The sequence below is a fragment of the Notamacropus eugenii genome, chromosome 4, assembly GCF_028372415.1.
Source record: "Notamacropus eugenii isolate mMacEug1 chromosome 4, mMacEug1.pri_v2, whole genome shotgun sequence".
Lineage (NCBI taxonomy): Eukaryota > Metazoa > Chordata > Mammalia > Diprotodontia > Macropodidae > Notamacropus > Notamacropus eugenii.
This window is the reverse complement of record NC_092875.1, coordinates 199,571,433-199,599,414: the sequence shown is the minus strand read 5'-3', so window position 1 is coordinate 199,599,414 and position 27,982 is coordinate 199,571,433. Positions and strand designations below refer to the sequence as shown.

Genomic DNA, 27,982 nt, shown 5'->3' with positions numbered 1-27,982 from the left:
GTGTCTTTCCACTTGTTTGTACATATAACCCACACCATTTAGTGGTTCTTAGTGAAGGTTCTTGGCTAGAATGGAATGACAGGAGCAGTGGGTGGGTACTCCTCATGATGGATCCTCATCGATTTTCATCTATACTCTGTGAATTGCTAGAGCCAGAAATGGAGGCCACAAATAAAAACCTAGGAAGATCAAGCTATACTAACCTCCTGCTCCAGATTCCGAAATGATAACAAAAGCTACTCTGAGGTCTCTCTTCAGAGGTCAAAGGTTCTGTCAGGTATAGGGAGCCTTAGGTTCTACTGACAGGGTGAGGTTTTTTTCACAATCATTTCTGAACAAGGATAATCAATTTTCTCTCTATTTGAGGGAAACTGGAAACAAGTTATGTTCCTGTCCAATTGCTCTGGTTGAAGGCTCTTGGGAAGAACTAGAAGCTAAATAAATGCCTATTAATTGGGAAATGACTAAACAAATTGTGGGTACATGAATATAATATAATATTATCACACTGTAAGGAATCATGAATATGAAGACTATGGAGAGACATGGGAAGATTTATATGAAATATGCAAGGGGAAACAACTAGAACCAGGAAAACAACACCCAGTGATTATAACAGTAGCAACAAAGATAATTTTGTTATTGTTGAGTCATGTCCAAGTCTCTGTGATCCCATTTGGGGTTTTCTTGGCTAAGATATAGGAGTGGTTTGCCATTATCTTCTCCAGCTCATTGTATAGATGAGGAAACTGAGGCAAACAGGGTTAAGTGATTTGCCCAGGGTCACACACCAGTAAGTGTCTGAGGCTGAATTTGAACTCAGGTCTTTCTGACTCCAGGCGCAGCACTCTCTCCGAGCTACCTAGCTGCCCAATAACAATAACAATATCACTCTCAGATTTGCAAAGTGCTTTACAAATATTTATCTCATTTTATCCTCACAATAACTCTGAAAAGTTAGTGTTATTATAAGCCCCATGTTGCAGATTAGAAAACTGAGGCAGGTTAAATGAAGTTAAATGACTTGCCCGAGGTCATAGAGCTAGTATCTGAGGCTGGATTTGAACTCAGGTCTTCCTGCTTCTAGAGCCAGACTCTAGTCACAGGGTTATCTAGGTGCCAACTTAAGTGGAAAGAAAAACAACAAACAAACTAATGCTATAAAATTATAATGACCAAACTTGGCTCAAAGGAAAAATATGAGAACGTATCTCCCTGTCTTCTTTCAAAGGAAGAGGACTCTGGGTACAAAACATTACATAACAATGTCAGAGTAAGTTAATGTGTCAATTAGTTTTGCCGAACTGTTCTCCCTCTTTTTTTCATTCTTGATTATAATGGCTTCTGGTCATAAACATAGGAAAGATGCCCCCCCAAATTTTAAAACTGCACAGTTTTTTTAAATCTGTAAAATGGAAATGATACTAGCATAAACATCACAGGATTGTTACAAGGATCAGATGAAACCATGGGATCATAGTACTAGAGTCAGATGGGATGTCAAAGGGCACAGTCCAACTCTTTCATTTGGAGATGAGGAAACTGAGGCCCAGAGAAGTTAAGTGACCTTCCCAAAGTGACAGAAGTGTCAGAAGTAAGATAGTTTATGTAAAGTGATTTCAAACCTAAAAGCATTCCATTAATGGGAGCTACTAAAATTAGTCCTTCCTAAACTTCTTTGAAAGACTTAAATCTGATCAATGAATCACCAAACATGACTGCAGAGACTGATGGACTCAGGGTACAGAATAAGACACTTTCAGAAATAGCAAAGATGTGATTTTTTTTTTTAATTGCTTAACTGGGTTTATTTGTTACAAGTATTATGGTTTTTTTTTTCTTTCTTTTTTTTATTTGGGGAGGATATCTGAAGAAAGAAATGGAGCTAGTGTTTGAGTTACCTAAAAATAAAAGTAAAGAAAGAAAAGATGGCCACAGAAGTATTTTTAAAATGCATAGAAGAGAATAGTGATAAATTCAGAAGGAAACACAGACAAGCAGGACAGTTTTGAAAGAAACATAGAATTAATTATATACTTTTAAAAAAATCAAGCCATATGCAATGGAAATTTATGTTTTCACATGTTATTCTCTTTCTATGTTCTATCAGTTTATGGAAATGTTTATTTTGCAATTAATTGAATTGAAAAATTAAAAAAATCATCTGAAATTAACATGAACTCATTTATATGGGGCTGCAAAACCTGGTACCTCTATTGACATCCCCAGCACCTGGTCTCCCTTGTTACATGCTGACAACAGCAATCTTTCTAAAAACAAAAATTTAGGTTCTGGCAGATATTATTCTGGGTTCCCAAAACCATTTGTGAAGAGAAACTACTGTTTTTTCCTCCAGAACTCTGAGACCACTTGAGGTGAGGGGCAATTATGTTAAGTGGAACTTCACACCCCCAACCCCATGCCTTCTTGGCTACAGATCTCCCCTTTTTAGGAATTCTTATAACTGTAGAGGGAAAAGGTTTTTCAAGGGTAGATACCTTGGAGTACATTTAAGAACTGGTAAGATGCTGAAAATTAACTGTCATAATTATTATTGCTAGTTAACCCCAATAGCACTTACTGAATTAGATTTACTGTACTAGACAGCACACAGTCCCTGGAGCTTACTCCAGGTAGATCTCAGTCTACTAAAGGGATGAGATAGCCACCCAGATAGCAAGTGTGGAAATCTCTGTTACAGAAACATTTCACAAAACAGGTACAAAAATAGAGTGAGTAGGAACTGACTTCAGCATTTTGGAATATTGGTGTTTAAAAAAAGATTTCCTATCAATATTTCTGCTTTTTATTTTAAGGAGACTTATTATCTTGACATTTTGCTGCTGTTCTCCCAAGAAAGGGAACAGTTTTTAAGAGCTATAGGAGACTATAGCTGTACAATGGGATTATTTTGTCCACTAAGTGAGTACTAAAATGACAAATGAAGTTATCTTATCAAGCTTTGTGCCACTAGGCAGGGTGACCTAACTGTTCAAAACAGATGTCTATCCTGTTCTCAAGAATCTTTTGGGATAGACTTTTTCTAGCCTTCACTGGTCAGGGATTTAACTGTGAAGAAAGTTCTTTATTATGTTTAACTTCAAGCTGACTAGAACATTATAAACACTGTATGGTATAGTATAGACAAATGTGGTGTGTAATGGGACAGATGGCTGATATCTCATTCCAGAGTAGCAGTGAAAGCTGGTGATCCAATGACTTCTTCCATTGATTTCATTGTAACACCATTTTGTTTCACTATCTCCATGTTTCCAGATCCCTACTTCCCACTGGGTACATCTAAGAATCCACTGGTGTGAAATCTTTTTTTTTTTTTAAATTTAACTTTTAACATTAATTTTCACACAATTTTGGGTTACAAATTTTCTCCCCTTTTCTCCCCTCCCCCCCCAGACCCAAGCTTTCTAATTGCCCCTGTGACCTATCTGCTCTCTCCTCTATCCTCCCTCCCTGCCCTTGTCTCCATCTTTTCTTTTGTCCTGTAGGGCCGGATGGCTTTCTTGACCCCTTAGCCTGTATTTCTTGTTACCCAGGGGTAAGAACATAACATTTGGTCCTAACACTTTGAGTTCCAACTTCTTTTCCTCCCTCCCTCTCCACGCCTTCCCCTTGGAAGACAGGCAGTTCAATATAGGCCATATCTGTTTAGTTTTGCAAATGATTTCCATATTAGTTGTGTTGTATAGGACTAACTATATTACCCTCCATCCTATCCTGTCCCCCATTACTTCTATTTTCTTATGGTCCTTTCCCTCCCCATGAGTGTCGACCTTGTATTGCATTCTCCTCCCCATGCCCTCCCCTCTATCCTCCCCCCAACCCTGCTTGTGCCCCTGTCCCCCACTCTCCTGTATTATGAGATAAGTTTTCCTATCAAAATGAGTGTGCATTATATTCTTTCCTTTAATGGAATGTGATGAGAGTAGACCTCATGTTTTTCTCTTGCCTCCCCTCTTTATCCCACCACTAATAAGTCTTTTGCTTGCCTCTTTTATGAGAGATAATTTGCCCCATATAACTTCTCCCTTTCTCCTCCCAATATTTCTCTCTCACTGCTTGGTTTCTTTTTTTTTTTTTTCAAGATATGATCCCATCCTCTTCAATTCACTCTGTGCACTCTGTCTCTATGTATGTGTGTGTGTGTGCATGTGTGTGTGTGTGTACTCCCACCCAGTACCCAGATACTGAAATGTTTCACGAGTTACAAATATTGTCTTTCCACGTAGGAATGTAAACAGTTCAACTTTAGTAAGTCCCTTATGACTTCTCTTTGCTGTTCACCTTTTCATGGTTCTCTTCATTCTTGTGTTAGAAAGTCAAATTTTCTTTCCAGCTCTGGTCTTTTCATCAGGAAAATTTGAAAGTCCTCTATTTCATTGAAAGACCATTTTTTCTCCTGAAGTATTATACTCAGTTTTGCTGGGTAGGTGATTCTTGGCTTCAGTCCTAGTTCCTTTGACTTCTGGAATATCCTATTCCATTCCCTTCTATCTCTCAATGTAGAGGGTGCCAGATCTTGTACTATCCTGATTGTATTTCCACAATACTTGAATTGTTTCTTTCTAGCTGCTTGCAATATTTTTTCCTTGACCAGAGAACTCTGGAATTTGGCCACAATGCTCCTAGGAGTTTCTCTTTTTGGATCTCTTTCATGCGGTGTTCTGCGGATTCCTTGAATATTTATTTTGCCTTCTGGTTCTAGAATCTCAGGGCAGTTTTCCTTGATAATTTCATGGAAGATGATGTCTAGGCTCTTCTTTTGATCATGGTTTTCAGGTAGTCCCAGAATTTTTACATTGTCTCTCCTGATTCTATTTTCCAGGTCAGTTGTTTTTCCAATAAGATATTTCACATTATCTTCCATTTTTCGAATCTGCGCGGTATGTTCTGAGATATCTGTCTTTCTCATAAAGTCCTTAGCGTCCATCTGTACCATTCCAGTTTTGAAAGATCTATTTTCTTCAGTGAGCTTTTGAATCTCCTTTTCCATTTGGTTGATTCTGCTTTTGAAAGCATTCTTCTCCTCATTGGCCCCTTGCACCTCCCTTGCCAACTGAGTTAGGCTAGTTCTCAAGGTGCCAATTTCTTCAAGATTTTTTTGGTTCTCCTTTAGCAGGGAGCTGATCTGCTTTTCATGCTTCTCCCTCATCCCTCTCATTTCCCTTCCCAGTCTTTCCTCCACCTCTCTAACTTGATTTTCAAAATTCCTCTTGAGCTCTTCCATGGCCCGAGCTCATTGGGTGGGCTGGGACACAGAATCCTCGATTTCTGTGTCTTTGCCTGATGGCAAGTATTGTTCCTCCCCATCAGAAAGGAAGGGAGGAAGTGTTTTTTCTCCGAGAAAATACCCTTCAATAGTTTTACTTCTTTTCCCTTTTCTTGGCATTTTCTCCAACCAGTGACCTGACCTCTGAATGTTCTCCTCACACCCACCTTGCCTCCTGGTCCTCCCAGCCAGCGTTTGGGGACTGAGATTCAAATTCTGCTTCCCGCCTTAGGGTTTTTGGCGGGGGCAGGGCTGCTATTCAGTGTGAGAATTAAGATCAGGTGGTCAGGGGCAGGGCTGCCTCTCTGGCTCAGTTCCCTCCGGGGGTTTATGCACAGACCTTCCACAATGGATCCAGGCTCCCGCCCATTTGGGGAGCCCCTGTCTGTAGCCGCCTCTCAGCTTCTATCTCCTGGGGGGGCCCGAGCCACGGGGGCACCCCACTCCCCTCTCAACCCGCCAAAGGGACTCTCTCACCTACCCCCGTCAGTCCCCTGTTGGTGGGGGGGCTTGTAACGTCGCTGGAGATCCCGTCTCTGGAGCCTTCTCGGATCTGTACCTCTCGGAGCCGTGGCCGCGGCAGGGCTGCCCTCTGCTCCCAGTCCCGGCGCCCAGTCCACGGCGCAAAGGACTCCCCGCGAGAGGTTTGCAGGTCTCTCCGGAACAGAAATCTCCCTCGCTCCAATATTCCGTGGTCTCTGGGTGCAGAATTCGCCCTGGGTTAGTCCCCTCTGCCGTTCTGTGGTTTGTGGGTTCGGAGCTATGTGTATGTGCGTCTTTCTACTTCACCGTCTTGGCTCCGCCCCCCTGGTGTGAAATCTTGAACAAAATAAATTCCTCCTTGGGAAGGTGGTATTGTGTGTGTTTGTCCTTCATTCTCGAAGAGGATCATGACCAAGATGATGACATGACTTGCAGCTGACATGGTTAGACTCAGCAAACTTTTCTCAACTGTAAAATGGGGATAATAATGGAACCTTCCTCTTAGGGTTGTTGTGAAGGTCAAATGAGATTGTATTTGTAAAGCACTTAGCACAGTGCCTGACATAGAATAGATGGTTAATAAATTCTTATTCCTTTCCGCTCTTGTACGTATCTGTGTACATATTGCCCCCTCTAGTATATATGTTCCTGGAGGGCAGAATCTATTTCCTTATGTCATTATATCCCCAGTGATAGGCACAGCCTCTGAGAAGTACTTAAATGCTTGTGGAATTAAATAGCCCAAGTTTCTATGTTTGACTAATGATGGAGACAGACTTAGTACCCAGGTCCAGTATCATTTTCCCAATGTTTTCAAGTATCATTATTCCTAATAACTCATATCCAGGTCTGTAGAGCATTTTCCTTATGACAAACGCTATGAGCTTTCTATTCAAAGTATTCCTAGCCTGGTTGCATGGATGAAACTGCAGTTTAAAGAATTTCAGTAATTTGGCTTTGCTCATACTAGCAAGTACCAGAATCAAGGTGAAAAATCTCTGTCCTGTCACCGTACCACACTCCATGCTAGCCTCTTTCTTCTTTTAGGAGAAAATTATTACATTCACACACATGCACAGAAATACTCACACATATACAGACACATACGCACCAACACACAAAGCACACTCATACACATATATAAGTGTGTTGTTGTTCATGATGTTGAGTCGTGTCTGACTCTTTGTGATCCCATTTGGGATCTTCTTGGCAAATGTACTGGAGGGGTGTGCTATTTCCTTCTCCAGCTCATTTTACAGACGAGAAAACCAAGGCAAACAGGATTTGGACAGCTGTCCAGGGTCACACAGCTAGGAAGTGTCTGAAACCAGATTTGAACTCAAGAAGCTGAGTCTTCTTGACTCTAGTCCCAGCACTCTATCCACTGCTCCACCTAAACACACAGAGACATGTACATACATATGCTTATGCATACACACATACAAACACACACACACACACAACGTTTGGACGGTACCTCTTGTATCTGCAGGTGACCATCTTCTGAGATGCCACAGGCAGCCAGGAAACGTTTTTTCCCCTCTTGAAGTTTCTCTTCTGCTACAGCTTCCTGCACCAAGTCAAACAAAGCCACATGTCAAACAATCATTAGGATCTCAGAACATGTAAGCCAGTGACTTGCTGAAAGTCACACATTCAGTAAGAAGCAGATCCAGAGTTTGGATCCAAGATCTCTGACTCCAAAACCTGATGATCTTACATTAGCCCTCATTTGGGGTATATATGTTAATATCAACATGTAGGTAGTGGTACCTACACATGAGAAGCATATACAGTTAACTATTCATTTTTGGTTTCAATGTATTTGCTCAGATAATTCAAACCAGGGGTTAATTCTATGTGGGTTAAAAAGACCCTTACCCAAAATTTTAAATAAATTAAAAGGCTTCTCGAGGTAAGAACAGAAAGTGATTTATTCAGTTCTCACAAGAAAGGAGCATCCCTCCACCAGGATGGGGCTGATGGAAGGAGGCAACTTATAAAGGATAAAGCACCATTATATACCTTAATGCAGAGAATCCCACCTCCCCACTATCCCACCTCTCCATTGGCTGGGAGGCAGGCTTACAATCTAAGCGAGAAAAACTAGACAAACCCCAGGAAATATTCACCTGTCCCAACACACTTCCTTATCTATAACCTAACTAACTGCTGATATGGCTGTTCTATAACCAAAGCAAAAAGGAGGGGAGGGGGAGAAGGAGGAGATGGTAGTGTTGATGTGACAATAGTATAACAAACAAAGGAGAGATCTGAGTAACTTCCAAGTTTTGGCTACAGTCCATAGCACTACCACAAAGAGAAGGGAGAGGCCCCAACTGCCCAAAGCCCCGGACTCCTGGAAATCAGGTATCCAGAAAAAGAGGCCTTATGGAAAAGAAATTTTATTTAGAAAATACAATATTCCCTATTTTTTTTGTTATGACAAATCTTCACAATGTCCTTATTTCACCCAATTCTAAAGTAATAATAATAATGGGTATTAGAATAATTCTATGAATTATTAGAATATCCATACAAATTACATTTGTGTAGCACTTTGAGAATTACAAAGCATTTCTAGATATATCATTTCACTTGATTCTCATAATAATCTTTTGGAATAATAATTATTATTGATATTTTTCAATAAAAGCAGAATCTGTCATAACTTTTAATTTCCTTAGCATCTAAAATAGCATTTTGTACATAGTAGGTGCTTCATAAGTGTTTACTGAATAAGAAAAATCTATCATCCATTCACATGTTCTCACCTCTATCAATCTTATAGCCCCATGCCCTCCCACTTGTAAATGAGGTAGATGGAGGAAGGGTAGCTCCAGCAAGATGAGAAGGCAAGGTTAGTGTTAACATGAAGGGGAAGCGCTTATATGTTGCTTAGAGAAGATGCACCATGGACAGTTCATTTTTAAGTAATCAGCAATTGACAGTAGAAGGATTTTATGGACTTTGACCCCATTAGAAGGCAAGGCTGAAGATTTTTTTTCTTAAACATGTTTTATTGATACTTTATAAAAATCACTATCATTTTCCAATGCTCCCCTCTCCCATTAGGACACTTTAAAAAACAACAACAACAAAGCTGTATACTTAAGCATTTAGCTAGATAACTCAGTTGGATAGAACATTGCATCTCGAGTCAGGAATACCTGAGTTCAAATCCTGCCTCTGACTCTTACTAACTGTGTGACCCCGGGCAAGTAAGCTAACCTTTGTTTGTCTTAAGCCACTAGTAAAGGAAAGGGCAAACCACTCCAGTATCTTTGCCAAGAAAACCTCATGGACATTTTTGGTATGCTATGGTCAACAGGGTCAAGTAGAGGTAGCCACAACTGAAGAAATATTTAAGCGAAACAAACCTGCTTTGGTTCTGTTCTGTTCTGGTATTTGACATCCTTAACAACCAGATTCAATCCTATCCTCCCTTGCTGATCACATATTATTCCTTCCCACTTTCTTTCCATCCCAGCCAACCTTACCTATTTGATATTCTATCTCTTACCTCTGGGTTGTCCCCGGTGCCATGAATTTTCCCTCTCTTTGCTCCAAACTTTTGGAGACCTTCAAGTGTAAACTCCAGGTGCCCCATTCTAACAGAGACTTTTCCTGATTTTCTACCGGTTAGTAGCCCCTCCCTGAAAAATTACTTTTTATTCATTTTACATTCATATGTCACTGTGCAGATCTTAGAACCTCATAGCCATGTAATATATGATTCTACCATATTGAATAAATTATTCCTAAGTCTTGGGTAGCTGTTCTAGGCAGTTAGATTATATAGTTGATGGAGTGTTGGATTCAGACTCAGGAAGACCTGAGTGCAGATTTTGCCCCAGAAATTTACTTGCTATGAGACCCTAGGAAAGTCACTGGACTTCTTTTAGCCTCAGGCACTTCATCTGTAAAATGGGAATAATAATATTTACCTCACAAGGTTTTTGTGAGGATCAAATGAGATATATGTAAAGCCCTTTGCAAACCTTGAAGCACTACTATTATTATCTGTTACACTAATAAAACTTTCTATTTTTTAACCAGAACCAAATGGTTCTGATAATTACTGATTTGTGATATAATTTCATATTTGCCAAACTGATCCCTCTTCATTCCTATTTCTTTCATGATTTTCCTTTGAGACTTTGAACTTTGATTCCTTCAAGTGAATTTTCTTATTATTTTATCCAGTTCTATAAAATTGCCCCTTGGTAGTTTTATTGGCAAGGCACTAAATATGTAAAATAAGTATGATAATTTTTGTTATATTATTGTAGCCCAACCATGAACAATGAATACTTTTCTAATTACTTATATTTTCCTTATTTCTATAAAGAATATATTGAAGTTGTATTCACCAAAGTCCTAAATAAGTCTTTATAAGTCAGCTTTCAGATTTTTTTTTCATGTTTTGTAGTTATATAGAATAGGATTTATTTATCTATATCTTCTTGCTAGGTTTTATTAGAGTTTTATGAATTTGTTACATCTTGCCATTTTTACTGGAGGTATTAATTTTTTCCAATTAATTTTTGTATTGATTCTCTAGGACTGACTAAACAAACATCATATCATCTATAAATGATGACAGTTTTACCTTCTCTTTTGTCTATCTTTAAGGTTTAAGATTAAAACTACAAATTAAAAAAACCAGTTAGAATAAAAAAAATAGGGAATGAAAGAAGTTAGCATTAAATGTACTTTTAAAAAGTACTTGCAGTTTTCCTTCCCAAGAATGTATCATCTCATGAGTCTCTTGCTCATGAGCATCATGCTCTCTGGTGCCTTTCAATATTTTGCTTTCCTCCTACTCATACAGATAGACCCATTTCCACCTGCCACCCCTGAATGTCATTATGATAGGTGAAGACAGGTAGGGTCAGCCAACCAGACATGGCTCCCCATGGAGAAGTGGGGCTTTTCAAGGGAGTACCCAGCAGGGCAGCACTGAGAGGTTTGTCAGCATGAGGCCCTATCTGTCTAGAACATCAACTAGCAAATTCTGTTTGCTGAGCAGGTAAAGCAAGCATCCTTATAAGATTGTCAGGGCCATTTGCATTTATAACAGGAGCAGTCATGGATCATCCAGCTGGTAAGAACTTTAGAATATTTATTTATAACAATGTTTATTAATTCTGATATTAGAATATAAATATATTTGAGATATCTGCCTAGACTAGACACAGGGACAAAAGTATGCTGTCCGCATTCCTTCTTTTCCATCCCACATAGGTTATAGACTGTTTGCTGGTGATATATACATGCCATACTGAGGCAACATGACAGAGTGGATGGAGAACTATCCCCAAAGCTAGGGAAACCTGAATTCAAGTCCCAACTCTAACATATATTAACAGTATGATCCTGAAAAAGTCATGACCACTCCATGCTTCAAGCAACCTAAGGGGTTCTTAACCTGGGTGGTGTCTGTGAAATAAAAAAAGAAAATGTTTAGATAATCATATTATATTATCTTGGTTTCCTTTGTAATCCTATGGTTTTCATCTTATGCATTAAAAGGAAAAGGGAATAAGCATTTATAGAGTGCCTACTATGTGCTAGACACCAATAAATGCTTTCCAAATGTTATCTCATCTGATCTTCACAACAATCCTGCAAGATAGGTGCTGTTATTATTCCCCATTTTACAGTTGAGAAAACTGTTAAATCTAAAATTAGTATTCTGAAAAGGGATCAATATGCTTCACCAGACTGCCAAAAGTGTTCATGAAGCAAAAATTAGGAACTCTTACAGTCTAATATTACAAGTCACTGAGATGCTGGCTGACATTGGTAAAGGTTCACCAGGAGCCCCCCAAATGAACGAAATCATAGATCTAATTCTATCCCTGTCCTACACATGCCACCTGGCATGGTTATAAAATCCTCTTTAGAAGAAGGTAAAGGGAGTAATGACTGTCTCTGAGAACATTTGTATTCAAATTCTACTCTCAAATGGCTGCTGGGGAACATTAATCTCTTGCAATGGATTTCACTTTTATCAATAAAATTCTTGTTTGATCTTGTTTTCCTTGTATTCACCATTGCATGGAAGCAGTTCACCACTGAGGCATAATAAAAGAAAAAGCAAGAGAATTCATGTTTATGGAATAATTTAGTGTCCCTGACTCTACTCCTATTTTAAATTCTCCCTTATTCTCATTTCTCTGACTTACTTTTACTTATCAGTACCCTGAAGGTTAAACTTGGCTGATACTAAGAGCTTGGGCTCTAATTTCAGATTCCTACTCCAGCCTCTTACTTGCCTGCACAATAAGTGGGTACTTGTTAATTACTTTTTTAGGTAAAGCCCTTTAGACAGACTATTTTAATGATTTAGGCACAAATATTCCCTTTGGGATGCACATTACTCAGAAAAATCAGAGATGCTCCCAATCTGGGCACATTTTGAAAGACTGCATCTAGGAAATAAGGTATTCAGAGTTCATGGCATCCATCTGAGAAAGGCCTCGGGTTCTAGAGAGGCAATGTCCCTTTAACTGTAGATTAATAATCAGAACATTTGGTAAACATTTGTTAGGCACCTAGAAGGTGTAGAGCACTATAGTAAGTCCTGAGGAGAACCTAAAGTTTAGAGAAAATTGTCATGTTCACTTATTCACGCTTCTCTTGACACTTGTGCTTAAATGTCAAATTTTCCATTGAGCTCTGGTTTTTTCATCAGGATTGACACTCCTTTATCTCATTAAATTTATTATAAAACAAAATATTGTTTTAAATAAATAAAAATTATTATTAAATTATATTTATTAAATATCCATTTTTACCTTTGTAGGATTATGCTCAGTTTTTCCAGGTACGTTATTCTGGGCTATAATCCTAGCTACTTTGCATTCCTTCTGTAAGGCATCCTATTCCAAATCCTCCATTCATTTAATGTAGAAGCTGCTAAATCTTATATGAGCCCGACTGTGGAACCATGATATTTGAATTGTTTCTTTCTGAAAGCTTGTAATTTTTTTCTCCTTGATCTGGGAGCTCTGGAGTTTGACTATAATATCCCTGGTAGTTTTTATTTTGGGAACTCTTTCAGGAGGTGATTAATGGGTTCCCTCAATTTCTATTTTATCAAGGCATTTTGGAAATATGGCATATAGTTAAAGCTTAATAAATGTTTGCTTTGCACATGTTGCCCACCACCATATAATTACCACTGTTCAGTTGCTCCATTCTAATTAAATGTCTTGAAAGCACTCATCATTTTCATCAGGAAGAAATGGGTTCATTGACTTCTTCAATGGTGGTTAGGTGATACAAAGGGTAGAACGCTGGCTCTGTTGCCAGGAAGATTTTGTTCAAATCAAGCCTCAGCTGTGTGAGGCTTACTAGCTCTCTGACCCTGAGCAAGTCACTTAAACTCTACGCTTCACTTTCATCGTCTGTAGAATGAGACTAATAATAGCACCTCTCTCCCAAGGTTGTTATGAAGATCAGATGAGATAATATTTGTATAGCACTTTGTAAACCTTGAAGAGCTAGTTGCTGTTATACCACATACTATGTGCAAGTCAATTTATTAGGTCTAATACTATAAAGACAAAAATGAAATCACTCTGGTCCTCAAGGAGCATTCATTTTATTGGGGAAGGTAAGGAAACAGTGGTGTGCTTGACCCAGCTCCTACTGGCCCAGAAGAGTAGATTGTTACATATTTAGTCTGAGCTCTTACACCTCAGAAATCAGCAAATGTTAGAAATCAGAGTTTAATTTTCAATACTTGTTTAGATTTAAGAAAATGATAGAGAGTTCATCATAATGCAAATTAACTTTAAAAATGTGTATTTGGTTACAATTTTTTTTCCTGGAAAGCTGACTGTTAAACATTTACCCACACATCCCTGGATGCAGTGTGCAAGGTATATGTATATGTGTGCATGTATATGGATGCATGTATGTATGTGCATACACATTCTTGTATATGTGTACATGTGTGTAGGTATGTAAGTACATATATGCATATATACATACACACATATATGTATACAAATTTTGGGAGACATTAAACTTGGGCAGGCAGGGGGTAGAGCCAGAGAAGAGGATATAAGAAAAGGTTTCTCAGAGGAGATGGTACCTGACCTGAGTGGGTAAAAGCTATGGATTCTTTAAAAACAGAGGTTCATTCCAAGCATCTAGGACAGACTCTGAAAAAAAGCATGGATATGGGAAATGAGATGTACAGCTCAGGGAACAGCTGGTAGTTTTGTTTGAGTATAATGCACAGCAATGTAAAAATACATCTGAAAGTGTAGGTGGGAGCCAGATTCTAGAAGACATTAATTGACAGGTTGAGGAGTTTGTATTTTTTTTTTCTAGAGCAAACAAAGAACCACAGAAGATATTTGAGACAGGGGAGTGACATGATTAAAACTGTGTTTTAGGAATATTACTTTAGAAGTTATATAAAGGAAAGACTGGAGACTGGAGAGACTAGAAAGAGACAGACAAATTAGGAATCTTTTGCAATAGTTCAGACCAGAAGTGAACATAGCATGAGCCAGGGTAGTGGCTGTATATAGAGAGAGGAGACTGATGTGACAGATGTGGTAGAAATAGAATCAGAAAGACTCTTTCCATTCTTTTGCACTTACAGAAACCTGTGTAATACCCCGTTGCAATAATTAATCATTATCAACCCAGGGACAGTATAATTGTCCTCAGGTCTCAGTAGTCCCCTTGTTTGTTGCTTTAGGCTATTTCTATTAAGCTAGAAGTTAGGAGTACAATTACAAACACCCTAAGCCCCCAGTTTAGGAAAATTCCTAGGCAGTGGTTTGGCTCTCTACCTTAATTTACATTTATAACTTTCTCCAGTTAAATAATCCCTGACTTCTTTGTGATTGAGGGAAAATTCAATTGACTAGAAACATTTGGGTAAAGAAGCAGCAGAGTGTATTATAATATCTGTTAACAAGAAGGATGACTCATCTTAATGAATGAAAATCCAGCCTCAGACACTACCTGTGTGACCCTGGGCAAGTCACTTCATCCTGTTTGCCTCAGTTTCCTCATCTGTTAAATGAGAAGGAAAAGGCAAACCACTCCAGTATCTTTGCCAAAAAAAACCCCAAATGGGGGTCACAAAGAATCAGACATGATTTTAAAAATGGCAATAACAACACCAGGAAGAGAAGTTGTGGGCAAAGCAGCCATTTCATGGAACCTCGCTCAGTCCTTGAAAAAGTGGGTATGATGGAAGCCTTCAATATGACTTTTTTGCCTGTTGGGTCAATAGCCCTCCCCTTCTCTCCCTTCTAACCTACAATGCAATTTTCTTTCTTCTGTTGCTCTTTGGCTGCCAATTCCTTCTGACTTAGCTCTGGATATCCCAACTCCTTCCTCTCAGCTGTTGGACCCTCAGAGTTACTCCTCTGCTCTGAACTAGGCCTTCCTTTTATATACACTGCTAAGGGTCATTGGAACATACTAAGTGATGTAGAAGCTTTGTTCAATATAGTGAAAAATCTAGAGGTATTCTCACCTGTAAACAGGATCAGGGGTTAGCATCTTGAGTCTTACTACTTTAAATGCATGGGGTGTGTGTGTGTGTGTGTGTGTGTGTGTGTGTGTGTGTGTGTGTGTATGTGTGTGTGTGTGTGTATGTGTGTGTGTGTGTGTGTGTGCACGCGCGCATGCACATGTGTGTATGTGTGATTTGATTGATTTACTCGACTCCCACCTCCCTTTCTCCAGAAAGCTGTGCATTCTTTGCCACCATCTCCTGTAGGGACACAATATCTTATGCACCTGGACACATTGGACCAAAAGGAGGCATACTTTTTACTCCTCATCGCTACTTCCAGACTGTTCTTTTGTTACTACCAGTAAGCAGTTTCTCCTTTGTTTCACCTGGTTCAGATTCTTATTATAATCATCTGATAGGAGATGCCCTTTCTCACCTGTCCCTCATACCCCTAATTACTAAAACAAAAGGAGGAATAAGAGTAGAACTTGTTCAATTATTTCAGTGATATTCAACCCTTCATGATCCCTTTTGGGGTTTTCTTGACAAAGGTACTGGAGTGGTTTGTCATTTACTTCTCCAGCTCATTTTAGAGATGAGGAAACTGAGGCAAAAATGGTAAAGTGACTTGTCCGGAGTCATAGAACTAGTATCTGAGATCAGATTTGAACTTAGGAAGATGAGTTTTCCTGACTCCAGGCCTGGCACTCTATCTACTGTGCCACCTAGCTGCCCCTAAGCATTTACATGGTCCTCAGTTGTGTTGTATGTTTTTAGCACTGTCTCCACAGTCAGGCTATAAGCATAAGATCAGGAACCAGACCTTATGCTACTTTCATACCCTCCTTAGCACCTAATTGTAGTGCTGGGCTCCTACAAGGTATTTAATGCTTATTTCTTGATTAGACGCTGCCTTCTAAGTATATTACATCCTGTAAGTTGTTATGTTGAAGACAAAGGACTGTTTCTTTGCCACTTTCCCCCTACTCATTAACTGTCCCTTGTGCTTAATAAGTTCTTACATATTTGACTCTCACCCTCCATCTATCTTTCCTTCACTGTCTATGGCAGACCTGATTTAGGCCACTTTCTCCTCCATCTCTCTCTTGCTCTTCACTTATGGACACTCAAAAGAAAAAATGTCTGATTGAGGAGTAGAAAAAAATAATCTAAAGAATATGAATGGAAAAGGTAGACATGGGACTGAAGAAAGGATGGGTGAGGGAGTGGGGCAGAAAAGAAAAAAAATCCAGCCATGGAAGATTTGCAGAGGAAAAACCAATAAAGAAGAAAGGTTGCATAGCATGGGGGTGGGGGGTGGGGGGAGTAGTGAATCCAATGGGATCTCACTGAAGATACCCCTTTGATCAGTTGCTCAGTACCCAGAATCTGATTTCCTTCCAAAAACAAAACCAGAAACTTGATCTCAGGATAAAGCATTCCCTTATCTGAGTAAGAAAGGAACATTAACTAGCTTTTATGTGCCAAAGTACCTTAAAATCTTAGATCTACTTGTATAGAAGTGGTTTCTAAAAAGTTGTGAGGTTTTTTTTTTTTGAAACTGCAAAATATAACAAGTTCTCATTTAACTGACCACATTTGGGAATGATTGTCCACATATGTGAATTTTCCAGATAACCAAGGTTTGTCTCTTGAAGTACCAATAAAAAAAAAAAAACTTAAAATAGAAATTTTCCTAAAATTGATTTCTTATTAGAGCAGATTAATATAATTTAACCTCTTTTTAAAGGCAAGATCATTGTAAGTATCAATTTTACTGTGCTGTTAGAAAAAAAAAGTAATGCTCTCCTGACTACTGAAATCTTTAATACTATTTGCTCCCACACTAGATAGTCCCAGATGCTGAGCTTTTTAAGTATTTCTCTCTCCTTTTATAATTTTTTGTGTCAATCTGTCAGCTGCCTCTGCACATCTGTAGAATCAACAGAGTTGCCATGAGGATCAAATGAGATGATGAACGTGTAATGTCCTCTGGTGGCACCCTTCCCCACTTAGGGCATGCTCAATCAGCATTCCAGTCAAGTACATTAATTTCTTCTCTCCTCTCCAGCCCACCCCACTTCAGAGAACATATGTACACTGTTTCCTGTCAGCCCATATGAATCAGGGCATTGTACCATGTAAAGATGAAAAGTCTTTTAATTGGCTGCTGAGCCAGAATTCTTTGGATACACTAAATGGGCAATCTGCTCCTCAGGCCTCCTCTTCCTGCTAGCTTTGAAGCATGAGACTGGGACTGAGCTTTCTAGAGTCAGGTGGGGGAGAATAGCTTGTTTGCTCTGTATTTGACCCCAAGCTTGAGCACGTGCTTTATCTGGGGTAGGTTCCTCTCCAACTCTTGTATCTTCCTTCTTTTGCAGAAGGCCTTGTGAGAGCTAAAAAGGGAACTGACACTCTCCCCTCCCTTACCCTACACCCACACAGAGGGCATTAGCAAGACCAGGCTGCTCTTGGGACAGTTGTGGCATTAATAGCAGCAGGAACAGATAGACCACAGGGAAAACAGAGAGAGACACAGAGAGATACAGCGAGAGACACACTCAGAGAGAAAGAGAGACAGAGAGACATACACAGAGAGAAAGAGAGACAGAGAGACAGACAGAGAGAGAGACAGAGACAGACAAAGAGGGAGACAGGGAGGGAGAGAGAGAGAGAGAGAGAGAGAGAGAGAGAGAGAGAGAGAGAGAGAGAGAGAGACAGAGACAGAGACAGAGACAGAGACAGAGACAGAGACAGAGACAGAGAGACAGACAGAGAGAGACAGAGAGAGAGAGAGACAGAGACAGAGAGAGAGAGAGAGAGAGACAGAGACAGAGAGACAGAGACAGAGAGAGAGACAGAGAGACAGAGAGACAGAGAGAGACAGAGAGAGAGAATGCACACCAGAAGATCACACATGGCTGTTTGATCCTATAATGCCAATACAGAGGTGAAACGTAAAATTGTCAATTAGAATGCTTGCAAACCCTGTCTTCTAACAAGGGCTTAAGTATTGACCTCTCAGATGACTGGTTACTGAACTGAATTCTAATCATCTGTAATGTACCCTATGACCTTTACAATGATCTTTGTTTCTGTTTGGGAATGAAAGGATCTGCTCTATGTCAAATTCATGTTATTTATTGGATACGTACATTTGCTTTAAGGGCAGATTTTCCCCCATTATCGTAATTAAAGATTTTTATTATGCATTCCTGGAGGGCAAGCAACTCTCTAAACTAAGCATTAGAATCCCAGGAGTAACTCAATGTAACTCTCTCTTTTGGTGGGAAGAAATTGTAGACTAGGATCAAAGGTGAATTTTTTTCCTGGAAAAGGAAACACTGGGAGATATCAGTTCCACTACTGGGAAGTGAAGCAACCTCACAACAACGAACCCAGGGCAAATGGTGATGGCAAGTAAAGCAGAGGAATTTGTGTAGGTCACCAACCCCTGCAGCCTTGCTGGAATGGCATATAGCTAACCATTGTTCTAGAAGTGTAAAATGTTTTAAAAACCTTAAAACATTGTATAAATGTTATTATTATCAATAAAAGCAGCTGGGGATGATTAGACTGAAGAAGGGAATACTCATGGAGGAATGATACCTGTTCTCAAGTAATGAAAAGTAGAAAAGGAATTAAATTCATTCAGTTTGATTTCAGAAGATTCTCAGGAATAAATGGAAACTATAAAAAAGGCATATAATATAAATAATATAAAATAAAATGAATAATATAAAAAAGGCTTGATGTGAAGAAAATCTTCCTGATAATTAGAACTGTCCAAAGTAGAAGGGACCGCTTCAGGAGGCAGCAGACTTTCCCTTCACTGGAGGTCTTTCAGGAAGAGGCTGGATGATCATTGTTGGAAATAATATTGTGAGGATTCTTTTCAGGCGGGGTATGGATTGAACTTGGTGGTCACTAGAGTCTCTTCTAATTATAAAATTCTGAGAAGAATATTATTCTTGAAGCATCGGGGAACACTATCAAGAACAGAAATGTTCTTTCTCTAGGAAAATTACCTTGAGTTACTCCTGGCATTCTAATGCTTGGTTTAAGGAGTTGCATGCCCTCCAGGAATGCACAATAAAAATCTTTAGTTATGATAATGGGGGAAAATCTGCCCTTAAAGCAAACAATTTAAAATTTCTCTAACTGAAACATAGAGAAGCCCAAGGTTGTCACACATACATAATATCCTATCAACTCTTTCTTCTGACCAAGACTTTTCCAATCTTGATAATAAGTACAAGAATTCAGTTTTGCCTCCTATCCTATTCCCTACCCACTCATGAAGTTCCTTGCAAAGATTGAACTGAAGATCAGAAAGAGAAAAGAAAGAAGATTTTGTACAGTCTGTGACACAATAATCAATGCCAAGCCAGCTAACAATCATGAATATATTTGGAATGAACCCCAGAGGACTGGAATCTGTCTACCTACAAATCACTCAGACTTTTGAAAATGTCATTTCAACATCAGATACATGCATCTGTCTACTCAAAAAAGAACAAAACCCAGAGCACTTTCACTTCTGATTGACAGAATTCATTAATCAAATGCATTCTAGCCAAATACAATACCATCTATTACACTGATGACTCAGGATATTTGTTTAAGTTAAAGTTTATTCATGGACTGATTAAGCTAAGAAAAGATTAATTCTTTAAATACACCTACCAAATCCATCCACTTAATGATTAGAACACGACATACATAGGACCTACTTAAAATGATTCCCTATTACTCAGTATTCCATTAATTAAAAATTTTAAAATATTTCTTGTATATAATGGACACTCAAAAATGTTTCCTGAATCAAACAAAGTCACTTTGTTCTCAATATAACACAAATTTAATAACAGTCAAGAAACAGAAAATGATGACTAATCCCAATGACTAATGTTTTGGGGAACGTTTGTCCTGAGAGAACCAATTATAAGGCTTAAAATCCTTCATAGCATCATATTTCCTTTATCCAATGTGCCATTTCTCTAGTCAGTGTGGCAGGATGTCCTTTACCAATAGGTGTAATGAGGAGGTGACGTACCTTAAAGGGCACTGGAGAGGGCTGTTACCTCCCAAACATTTCCCCATTAGTCTGACATTACATTTCTGGAGATTCATCTCTTTGTGTCTTGAAAGTGCTTCAGATAAAATTCAAATACCTCCAGGATGCCTAATTAGCTCACCTCCTATAGGCTTTGATACCAGGAAATCTGCTTAGGAACTTGGCTAAAAGGGAAGTAGGAAGGTAGAAGAGGTAAATTTTACTCACTCCATCATATGGCTGACATCTAGCCCTGTGGAAGGTGAATAACTACTGGGAACATAGATAATAGAATCAGATCCTGAGGTCCCATGTCAGAGAGGATTCCTCTTACTCTCATGTGTGAAGCCATAGTGGCTTCTCTTATATTTCAATCTTGGATGGGCATCTGAGAATGTGCCTATAGAAGTAGGTTTGAGAAAAAGAAAGGAAGGAAGAGCACAAAGAAAGATGAAAGAAAAGAACCCATCAGTTCAGACTTTCATATGGAAATTTTAGGTTTCTAGGAATTGACTGAATTTTTCAAGAGAATCAGATGAAAGTATAACTCCTCATGGAAAGGGTGTATTTCAAAGGAAATACATTCTAAAGGCAAAACAAAAAGCAAACAAAAGCTGTGGGTTCCAGTTATTGTCATAAAATCGGAAGTTGAAATAGACCTCAAAGATCTTATAGTCCAACCTATACCCAAGAATGACTCTTCTATATCATTTCTAACAATAAGTCAACCAGTCTCTGCTTGAAGACCTTCAGTGATGAGGAAGTCTACCTCCTGAAGCAGTCTCTCCTTTTGGACAAATCTGATTGTAAGGAAGCTTCTTTCCTTATATTGACCCCAAATCTGCCTCTTTGCAACTCTTACTCATTGCTTTTAGATCTCCCCTTTGAGGCCAAGCAAAACAAATGTAATATTATTTCACATTACAGCCTTTCACATATTTAAATATAGCTATTATTTGTTCTTTTAAATGCTTTTCATATGGTATGACTTTTAGCCCCCTTGCCATTCTTGTTATATTCTAGCTCAGGGATAGGGAACCTGCAGCCTTGAGGCCACATGTGGCCCTCTAGGACATCAAGTCCAGCCCTTTGACTGAATCCAAAGGCCACACTTGAGGACATAGAATGCCACATATAGCCTTGAGGCCCAAGTCTGTAACTTATTCATATTCTTCCTATAACCTGTTCTCCAACCATCACCTTCCTTGAATTTGTGAATAGGAGCATAGGATCCAGATTAAGATTGAATTAGCTCCCCTTTTATGATCATATTATACACTTGATCACAAGTGTGTAATTTCATTCTGTTAAAACTTTGAGCTCTTTCTTGCAAAAGAATTTAATTTCTACTTATAAAGCTTCCACTCATTACCTATGCCATTTTTTTAAAATTAATTTATTTATTTAACTTTTAACATTCATTTTAACAAAATTTTGGGTTCCAAATTTTCTCCCCTTTTGTCCCCCCCCCCAAACACCAAGCATTCTAATTGCCCCATGACCAATCTGCTCTCTCTTCTATCATCCCTCTCTGCCCTTGTCTCCATCTTCTCTTTTGTCCTGTAGGTATGCCATTATTTTTTTGACCTAAGTGTAGGCACAGTGGATAGAATGCTGGATCTGGAGTCAGGAAGACTTGAGCTCAAATCTGGCCTCAGTTACTTACTAACTTTGTGACCCTGGGCAAGTCACTTAACCCTGTTTGCCTCAGTCTCCTCAACTGTAAATAGAGCTGGAGAAGGAAATGGCAACCTACTCCAGTGTCTTTGCCAAGAAAACCCTAAATGGGGTCACAAAGAAGTTTAGTTTAGAAGTTTAGAAGACTAAACTTTATCTTTATTCCTGTTGAACTGACACGTTAGGTATGGCTCATTCTTCAAGTATGAGATCATTTTGGATCCCAATTCTGGTATCCAATATGCTAACTATCCCCTCCAGTGTCATGTCATCTACAAATTTCATAAGTGTGCCTTAATCCCAAATCACTGATAAAAAAATGTGTTGAGAACATGTTCCTAATTCTCCATTTCACCTGTTTGGAAGGAGAGCACCATTTTTTTTTGCTCCTTTAGAGATTCAATGTCTAGTCTCTGATGCTGTGGTTGTAGGTTCTATCACAGATATGTGAAAAAGGAATATTTATTAGAGTAGTGTTCCCCTTAGTGAGACTCTCTATACCCCACCCCCATTAACCTCCATTAGCACTAACCTTCAAGTTCATTCTTTTTTCTCCTACACATTGTGACTTGGAACCTGGACATTAGCATTCCTACTTAGTTTCTGTAACAGGACATTAGGAATGGTTAAGAATATTGAGAAAATATGACTTCCATCCATGGGAATCTCCCATGGTTATAAGAACAGGTATTTTCAAATTTGCATTGTAGGACCTACGTCAGGTCAAGAAGTAAACTGCAACATTTGAGAAAAGAAAACAAAAACACAAAGGAGGAGAGGCTTGTGGTTCTAATAGGGGACTCATTCCAAGGGCTCATTAGCAACATTTAATTACAGGCAGTTTTTCCTTTAGAATTGTCTGGCTCAACATTTTGCTTTCAGACACCCTAGAACATTCCTCACTAATAACTGACCCACCAATCATTTTTCAAGGGCTCAATCACCTCCACTTTTCCTCAGCAACTTCCTACTCCCACAATCTCAGTGCTAAAAATCAAGTGTCACTGGAGACACCACTTTATTGCTCATTAGGCAGAAAGACAAGTCAATCAGAAAGCAGACATGGCAAAAATATATTAATTATCCTCCAAAGAGCAGGCAGTGATTTAAAGGGCTCTTTCACTTTCACATTCATGCCCTATTGATAAGTATTTATTTAGTGCCAGTTCACCCAGATAGTATTCATTGTGATGATGCAGCAAGCATGAGAGCTGGCAAGGGAAGAAAGTTGAGCAAAACTGATCCTTCTGTCATTAAAGCACACAGATACTGGCTATGTAGCCATTAAGAAAAAGACCAAATTAATGATGCTCCCACTGGGTCAACCTGGAACTGTTCCACTAGTAATGATAATAACAACTAACATTCATGTAATGCCTACTATGTGCCAGGCATTGTGCTAAGTTCTCTACAGATATTATCTTCACAATCACCCTGAAAGGCAGATGCTGTTATCATTCCCATTTTATAGATGAGGAAATTAAGGCAAATATAAAATGCCCAACATCACACAGCTAGTAAGTGTCTCAGTTTGGATTTGAATTCAGGTCTTCTATGACTTTAATTCTGTTGTTCTACCCACTGTACCACCTAGCTGCCCCATGATTCCCTTTAGGTTAACAGTTTTAGAAACAAGTCTCAAAAGTCACCAATAGGTGAGAGACAATGTGGTACAATAGAATGAGCACCAATTTTGGAGTCAGAAGATGAAAGTTCAGATCTTGGTTTCTGATCCCTTGTGATTTCTGGCTCTACAGAATTTATGAGCTTTGGTTTTCAAATGAGGAAAGTGAAGATAGTTGCTTTTGCTACCTCACAAAGTTTACTATGAAAAAAGTGCTTTGATAAAAAGGCTTTAGGAAAGTTAATTACCAGATATCAAATGTTATGTGGTTTCCTGGGAGGGATTTTTGAATCTTTAAATTTTGACCAAGGAAAACAGGCACAAATGCCTGGTATTCAGAACTTAATGAAGAGACATTGAGGACTGCTCTGCATTATTCCACTTGAGAGAGCCAAGGTTCATCTGGACTATTATGATCAAGCATTTTAAATTTTGTTCTTTGGCTTGTAATAAGCTTCTTTTCCATCACTGTTCCCTCTGCATTCCATATTATAAGTATATCACATATTTCAAGTAATTCTAAGTTCCTTTCACTTTGCTACAAAATATCAAATCAGGGAATATTCTAAATAGGTCTCAAGTTCCAATTTTTGTGTTAGCATTTTAAAGTCTGAAACAAATCCTGTTAGCAAATCACAAGGGAACAGCTGAATTTTCTTAGTGGTAGGTGTTAACTTCCCTATCATTGTGGCATGGAGAGGTCTTATCCCTCTTTTGTCTATTTCCCTCCCAGAAGTTCATTCCCTTCCATGTCAGTGTTTGTCCACATAACACCAGTCCTAATATTATAAAATGCTGTACTTAACTGATTTTGCAAAGAAAAGCAAACACTTTTCATGCATGTGCTAGGATGAAGTATGCTTCTAAATGTTTAACTATCTCTCTGGTGGAAGAAATGTACCCATGATAAGCTTTTACATTTAAACTGCATTATTAATACTTTCTAAAGTCTAGACAGTCAACAAAACAATGAAACAAGCTCTGATTTATAGCATTTGCCAATATACAGTGTAGAAATACTCACACTGAAAATTTAAAAATCAGCTTTCCCTATCCACTGTGAGCTGGCTCCTACACACTCCTGATGCTAGGGCAGTTTGCCAGAGTAACTGCTGGCATCTTACAGTCATTGTTGAACCTGCTCAAATTTCTGATGCAAGTCTCAGGGTAGAAGGAACCCACACATGCTTATAGTTCAATGTGCTTTATGCACAGCCTACAGACTTGAGAGGGAAAGGTAGCAGAAAATGAAGTGGTGGTTACCCAGAGGCCAGTACTGAGCACCTGCACCAGTACTATCTGTAGGGCTAGAAATCCTGAGGTGTGTGAGCATGCTATGTCCACATGATCCTCAGCCTGTGCCACCATTCTACTGCTGCAATGTTCCACCCTGGCATCATACCTTTCATTCCCAGATTTGAGCAGTTCTCCTTCCTAGGTACTTCCCATTCATGCCCCAGAGACTGGAAGCATTTTAAAATGTCTTTGGTTCATATGAAGAACCAAAACAATCTCTAAATTTATTCTTTCCTAATTGCACATACACAAAACAGGCAGTAAAAGCTATATTGACCACACCCTCATCAATCATGGCGTGCGTGTTTGTGTGTGTGTGTGCATGTGTGTTGTGTATTCTCACAGCTTCAGTGTCTATGTTAAGCAATTCTCTAATGACCTAAAAGAGTTAATTTGGTTCCCTAAGTTCCATCCTTGCTACCAGGAAAGGACTTAGACACTTGGAATAAATTGGCTAAAGTTTACACATTGCTAGATCTCTATATACTGTATGAAGGATGGGTTGCACCATATAGTTTCCACTCTGTCAATTCCTAAGAAATATCTATGTTCTTTTTATTAAAAATAATAAAGCCAGAAACTGAAAGAGTGATAGAGAAATGTATACATTGTGTACTTCCTTATCACTGTGGCATGGAAAGGTTTCATCTCTCTTTTGTCCATTTCCCTCCCATAAATTATTTCAGTGTTTGTCCACATGGCACCAAGGTTCTAACACTACAAAATGCTGAACCCCTCTGATTTTACAAAGAAAATTAAAAACTTTTCATATACATGCTAAAAAGGGGCCCAAATCTGTCAACACCTCTCCCACCTTCAGAACAAGGCTCTGAAGTCTTGTTTCTGGCTTTATACCCATTCATTGAGATAACCAAGTAGATTTCCAAACATAGGGCTTTTTTATTGTCTCAGTTATGACCTTCAAACAGGTGATAACTGTTCCCAAGAGCTGAGAACTACAATATTTAATGCAACAGTTACATCTGCTATAAAACCTGCCTAAATCCCACGTTGTTGCTAGGAGAGAGGGAAAACACTTCATCCAGGAAAGAAACAGGTCAACCAAGATTAATGAGAATAAAAGAACATTAGCCTCTGGGATTTGTTAAATTTCATTTTGAAATACAATGATAGAACAAGCACTTACCTCAGTACCCATCTTTTCCAGCAAGTGACGAAAGAAATCATCAAGTTTCTTCCCTTCTATGTACCCATTATCTAAAAGCAAGCGTAGATATCATAAATTGTCTCATAATAAATAATGTAACTTTACCAGTTTTTTAAATCTGTAAATTTCCCTTGGACAGATTGTTGTTTTGTTATGTGAACAACTGAAATGGAACTCAACTGTATCATTCATACTTAAGAGATAGATTTTAAGGGGGGAAGAAGAATATGAAGACAAGTCCTTTACCCCCAAAGTTTATAAGCAATTGAAAATAAAAACTATTTAATAAAGAAATTTTAGCAAGGCATAATTAAACCTAGATCAAGGTATCTCAGTCACTAGGGAAGCATCTCACTGTAATGAACCCCAACTTTATCAGTAGTTTAAGTAAACATTGCAAGTTCACATTTTTCATGCCATTTCCTTTGTGACACTCATTTTAATTAATAATAAGCACCTGTTGTAATTCAGTAAAATGTTTCCTTATTTAAAATAAAGGTGTCATTCAGGAAATAATAGTGCCAGGGTAGGGATGATAGATCTGTGAAGGGAAAATTAATTTTATTTAGATAATCAGCTCTCAAGTCCATATAATATGGCTTATTCTGAAAAGAGAAACTATTTTAGCCTGGCATGTAGAGCTCTCTACACTTTGGTCCATCACCCAGTACCCTAGGATTTAGAGTAGGAAGGGACCTTAGAAACAATCTAGCCTTACCCATCATTTTACAAATCATAATTCAAAGAGGAGAAAAGACTTGCCCCCAAACCATACAGTTAGTAAGTAGCAGAACTGGTCATCTTACTCTGAATCAAATGTTCTTTCCACTCCACAACATTAAGAACTTGTCCCAATATGTTCAATTTGTTTTGCTTAGTACCTACAATGATTCCTTTGCCCTACCCTTTACCTACCCTTTATTCATTCTGGCTTACTTTCAGATACTTGGGGGTAGACAACTTTCAAATCAACAAACCTAGAGAGAAATACAGAGAAAATACAGAAAAATACAGAGAAATACAGAAAAAACTCACTGCTCTATGCTCAAATACAGACAGAAAAACTGTAGTCATGTCCTTACCTACAGCCATCATCACCCTACTTACTGATCACTTACCATTAACATCAAAGCGTTGCCAGACGTACAGAAAAACTGCAGCATCAATCGGCCCTAGAACTCCACCTATACCGCTGTCCATGGTCCTGAACGCTAGGCTCTGGCTTTGGCCAGGAGAGAAGATAACTGTAACTCGCAGAACTCCTAGAAAACTTTCGCTTTCCCCTGCTTTTCTCCCTTGGTCACCCTCTCTGCTTCCTCCCTTGATCCTTTTCCTTTAGGGAAAAAGCTTTTCCCTTTCCTTCTCTGTAAAGCGAAGAGCAAGGGTGCCTCTAGGGCAGTGAGGAAAAGAGCTCCAAGCAGCAGAGGTATAGTTGGCGCCAGTACTATTGTTCTGATGCCAGGGCTCAAGGGACCACAAGGTTTTCTGAGGGATCAGCTTGGGAAACCCGCCCAGCTCTCCAGCGTGTTGGTTCCTAGGGACACCTCCCTCTCCTCAGCTATCTAAGTGGTCTAGGAGAGTCAGGCTCCAGCCTTTGATGGGTAGCAAGAGAAAGCAGCTGTCACTGACTTTCATGGCTCACTGCCTTCTGCCCTTTAACTTTTCCTTAAATTCAAAGAAAGCAACATCATTTGACTCATCCTATGAAACATATATCTCCTCTGGGATTTAGGTATTTTCTAGCAACTATTGCCCTGCTTAAGCTATTGGTAAGGTCTGTCAGTGTGAGTTCCCTTTGGACATGATGGTTTTGAACTAATAATGTTTGCATGTCTTTAACTATGATAAGGGACAGAACATTTATTGAGCATCTATCCTATACAGGGCATTAGTAA

At 38.9% G+C, this 27,982-nt stretch overlaps 1 protein-coding gene across 1 annotated transcript in view; it reads right to left on the bottom strand.

Annotated features, from left to right (window-relative positions):
- Positions 1 to 27,566, bottom strand: part of SCGN (secretagogin, EF-hand calcium binding protein) — a 70,681-nt gene extending 43,115 nt beyond the window's left edge. The window contains exons 1-3 of the mRNA XM_072603999.1: positions 27,206 to 27,566; positions 26,067 to 26,137; positions 7,248 to 7,340 (exon numbers count right to left, since the gene is read on the bottom strand). Of these exons, the coding sequence (XP_072460100.1) occupies positions 7,248 to 7,340; positions 26,067 to 26,137; positions 27,206 to 27,287 (246 nt within the window). The 5' untranslated portion in view covers positions 27,288 to 27,566. The remainder of the gene's footprint in view (positions 1 to 7,247; positions 7,341 to 26,066; positions 26,138 to 27,205) is intronic.
- Positions 27,567 to 27,982: the final 416 nt, after the last annotated feature.